The 2,328-nt window shown below is 54.2% G+C and overlaps 1 protein-coding gene across 1 annotated transcript; it reads left to right on the forward strand.

Annotated features, from left to right (window-relative positions):
- Positions 1–252: 252 nt before the first annotated feature.
- On the forward strand, positions 253–1,381 carry LOC136131349 (histone H1.4-like). Its single transcript, XM_065888154.1, has 2 exons — positions 253–565; positions 918–1,381. The coding sequence occupies exons 1-2, from the start codon at positions 253–255 to the stop codon at positions 1,379–1,381; spliced, it is 777 nt and encodes a 258-aa protein (XP_065744226.1).
- Positions 1,382–2,328: the final 947 nt, after the last annotated feature.

Below are 2,328 nucleotides of genomic sequence, written 5' to 3' on the forward strand. Positions count from 1 at the left end.
AAACGACCAAGTTGAGGTGGCCACGCTGCAGGTTTCACTGCTCTTCCCATGCTGTCAGAACCAACGGTTACAAACGACTCCCCTTTATTGTAAGAGGGAAAGGAGAAAAGGAAACGAGGGGAGGAAAAAAGAGGCAAGGAAGGGAACAGAATGGAGCCAGTCATGAGGAAAGGAAGAAAGAAATGAGAAAGGAGAAAGAGAAAGAGAGAAAGCCGGAGAGGGGCGGGGGAGTAGGAAGAAAAGCTATGATGTATGGACGCTCGCCAGCCACCCAGCCGAGCGCTCCATCACCCCCCAAGCCTGCGTCGCTCGTCTGGAAACGTGGGGGTCCCCGGTTCCGCCGCCCTGGTGCTGACAGCCCTCCCCGCGACCCAGGCCGTAGCACCCAGCGCCGAGATGCCCAAAGTAGCCCACCAGAGCCCAGCCACCCGAGCCCGCCACTCCCTGGACCGCGCTCGCCACCCACCCCCGCCCCGACTTCTCCCCGCGCCCCCCATCACTAGTCTCAGGGAAAAAGCCGACGAGAGCGCAGAGATGGGAAAATCAAAAAGAGGAGGGGAGGGGGGCAACCAAAAGAATTATTTATATACATATATATTTATATACATATATAATTTAAGAAAAATTATATATATATAATTTTTTTCTTAAATAATGTGGTCATGGGTCCTGGGGGAACACAGGGGAGGAGACCCGTGGCAGGCACCTGGGAAGGAACACGCTGTTGCAAATACCCCGGGCTGCGTTGGGCTGGGCGATTTTCCACAAAAGGAAGTTTAGAAGAAGCGCAGAGGTTTGCCTTTGCAAAGAACGAAATCCCAGCGTTACCTGACTGAAGACAAGCCGGCGGGCCGCGGAAATCCTCAGGTTTGCGATATTGAGCCACTTGATCAGGTTACTATGGAAATCGTTTTAAGGAGAAGAAGGGAAAAAAAAAAGCCACCAGCCAGGCATATCCTCGTCACCCCCAAAGGAAATTGCCGGGGCTGCCGAATGCGGGCGCGGGACCGGGCGCGGCGCCTCTCCCGGCCCGGCTCGCTCTTTCTTCCCTCCTCGGCCGGGCCGCGCCTCCCCGCCCCGCGCCGCCGCCGCCGCCGCCGCCGCCGAGCAGCCCGCGGGCCGAGCGAGCCCTCCGCGGCGCGCAGCCGGCAGCGAGAGCGCGAGCGAGCTCGCAGCCGCCTGCCAGCCTCGGCGGCGGGCGGCGGGCGGCGCTGTTTCCCAGCAGCGCAGCTGGAATTTAAAGAGACAGGCGCGCCGTGGGGTTAGGGCCCCGGCCCGCGAGAGGAGCACGCTGGACGCCCACCGTCTCCGCCCCGGCCGAGTGGCCAGAGCCGGCCCTGCGAGAAAAGTTTCCTACGGGGATAGCGGGAGGAGTGCTTGAAACCAGCCTCGGCCTCCTCTCCCGAATGCAGAACACAGACTGCAAGGAGAGTACACGGGATTTTTTTTTTCCCTCCCTTGGAGACTAGGGGGGAAATGATTTGTATGCTCAACAAGTCATGCACCTATTTTCAGCCGCGCTCGTTTCCGTCCTTGTGCACCGACTTTTTTCATTGAAAGCACAGGGAGACAAACGGGGGTTCACTCCTCGTTTTATGTCAGACTCCAAGCAGAGACGCATGGGTTTGGAGGGAAGGTGGTGGCGGGAAGATACAGCTGTCAATTATCTTGGAAAATCTTTTTTTATTTCGTCTTCTTCTCTCAGCCAGCGAAGCATCTCCTTTTCCCTTCCCTCCCAGCCCTGGAGAACAGGCTTGAAGGTAGACTCCAACCTCTAGTCCAGCATCATCTGACAAATTACCTTCCCGCCGTCACCTTTTCTCTACAGCATTGAATGCAAGCCTGCTTCATGTTGCCGAGAATAAGCAAGAATCTAGCAGAAAGAAGCACCTAGTCTGGCTGGCCCTTGTCAATCCCTAGCGGAAAGCCAGTTTTTCAGTGGGCAGTTCTCTCACTGCTATTGCAAATAAGGCTCAGATTTGTGCTGTTCCCAACATAGAGCCCAGAAAGAATGTGTTTATAAATTTCCATGGTTTAATACCACCACGGATGTATTCAGAGTACCAGAGAAATTATGATCCAATCAATTTATTTTGCTATTCTAACCATCACCTTTCACTGCATTATATACTAAACAGCCATCGTGGTAGCAGTTCAACCCAGATTTTCCCCAGGGAGTAAAGAATAAGGAGACTCTCCCTGTGGTCTTGTCCAAATCAATCAAACTGAGTCCACAGAGTACTCTTCCAAAGAGTAGCAAATGCTCCATAAATGGGGATGGCACTCTATTGGGTTGGTAGAATGTATTCTCAGAAGGAATGAATCTAC

The sequence above is a fragment of the Phocoena phocoena genome, chromosome 11 (genome assembly GCF_963924675.1).
Source record: "Phocoena phocoena chromosome 11, mPhoPho1.1, whole genome shotgun sequence".
In the NCBI taxonomy this organism is placed as follows: Eukaryota; Metazoa; Chordata; class Mammalia; order Artiodactyla; family Phocoenidae; genus Phocoena; species Phocoena phocoena.

Excerpts from the sequence above, each read along its gene's own strand:
- LOC136131349 (XM_065888154.1), top strand. The coding sequence starts at position 253 with ATGGACGCTCGCCAGCCACCCAGCCGAGCGCTCCATCACCCCCCAAGC. Across the intron at positions 566-917 it reads AAAAAGAGGAGGGGAGGGGG|GAGAAGAAGGGAAAAAAAAA; the intron begins GCAACCAAAAGA and ends AATCGTTTTAAG.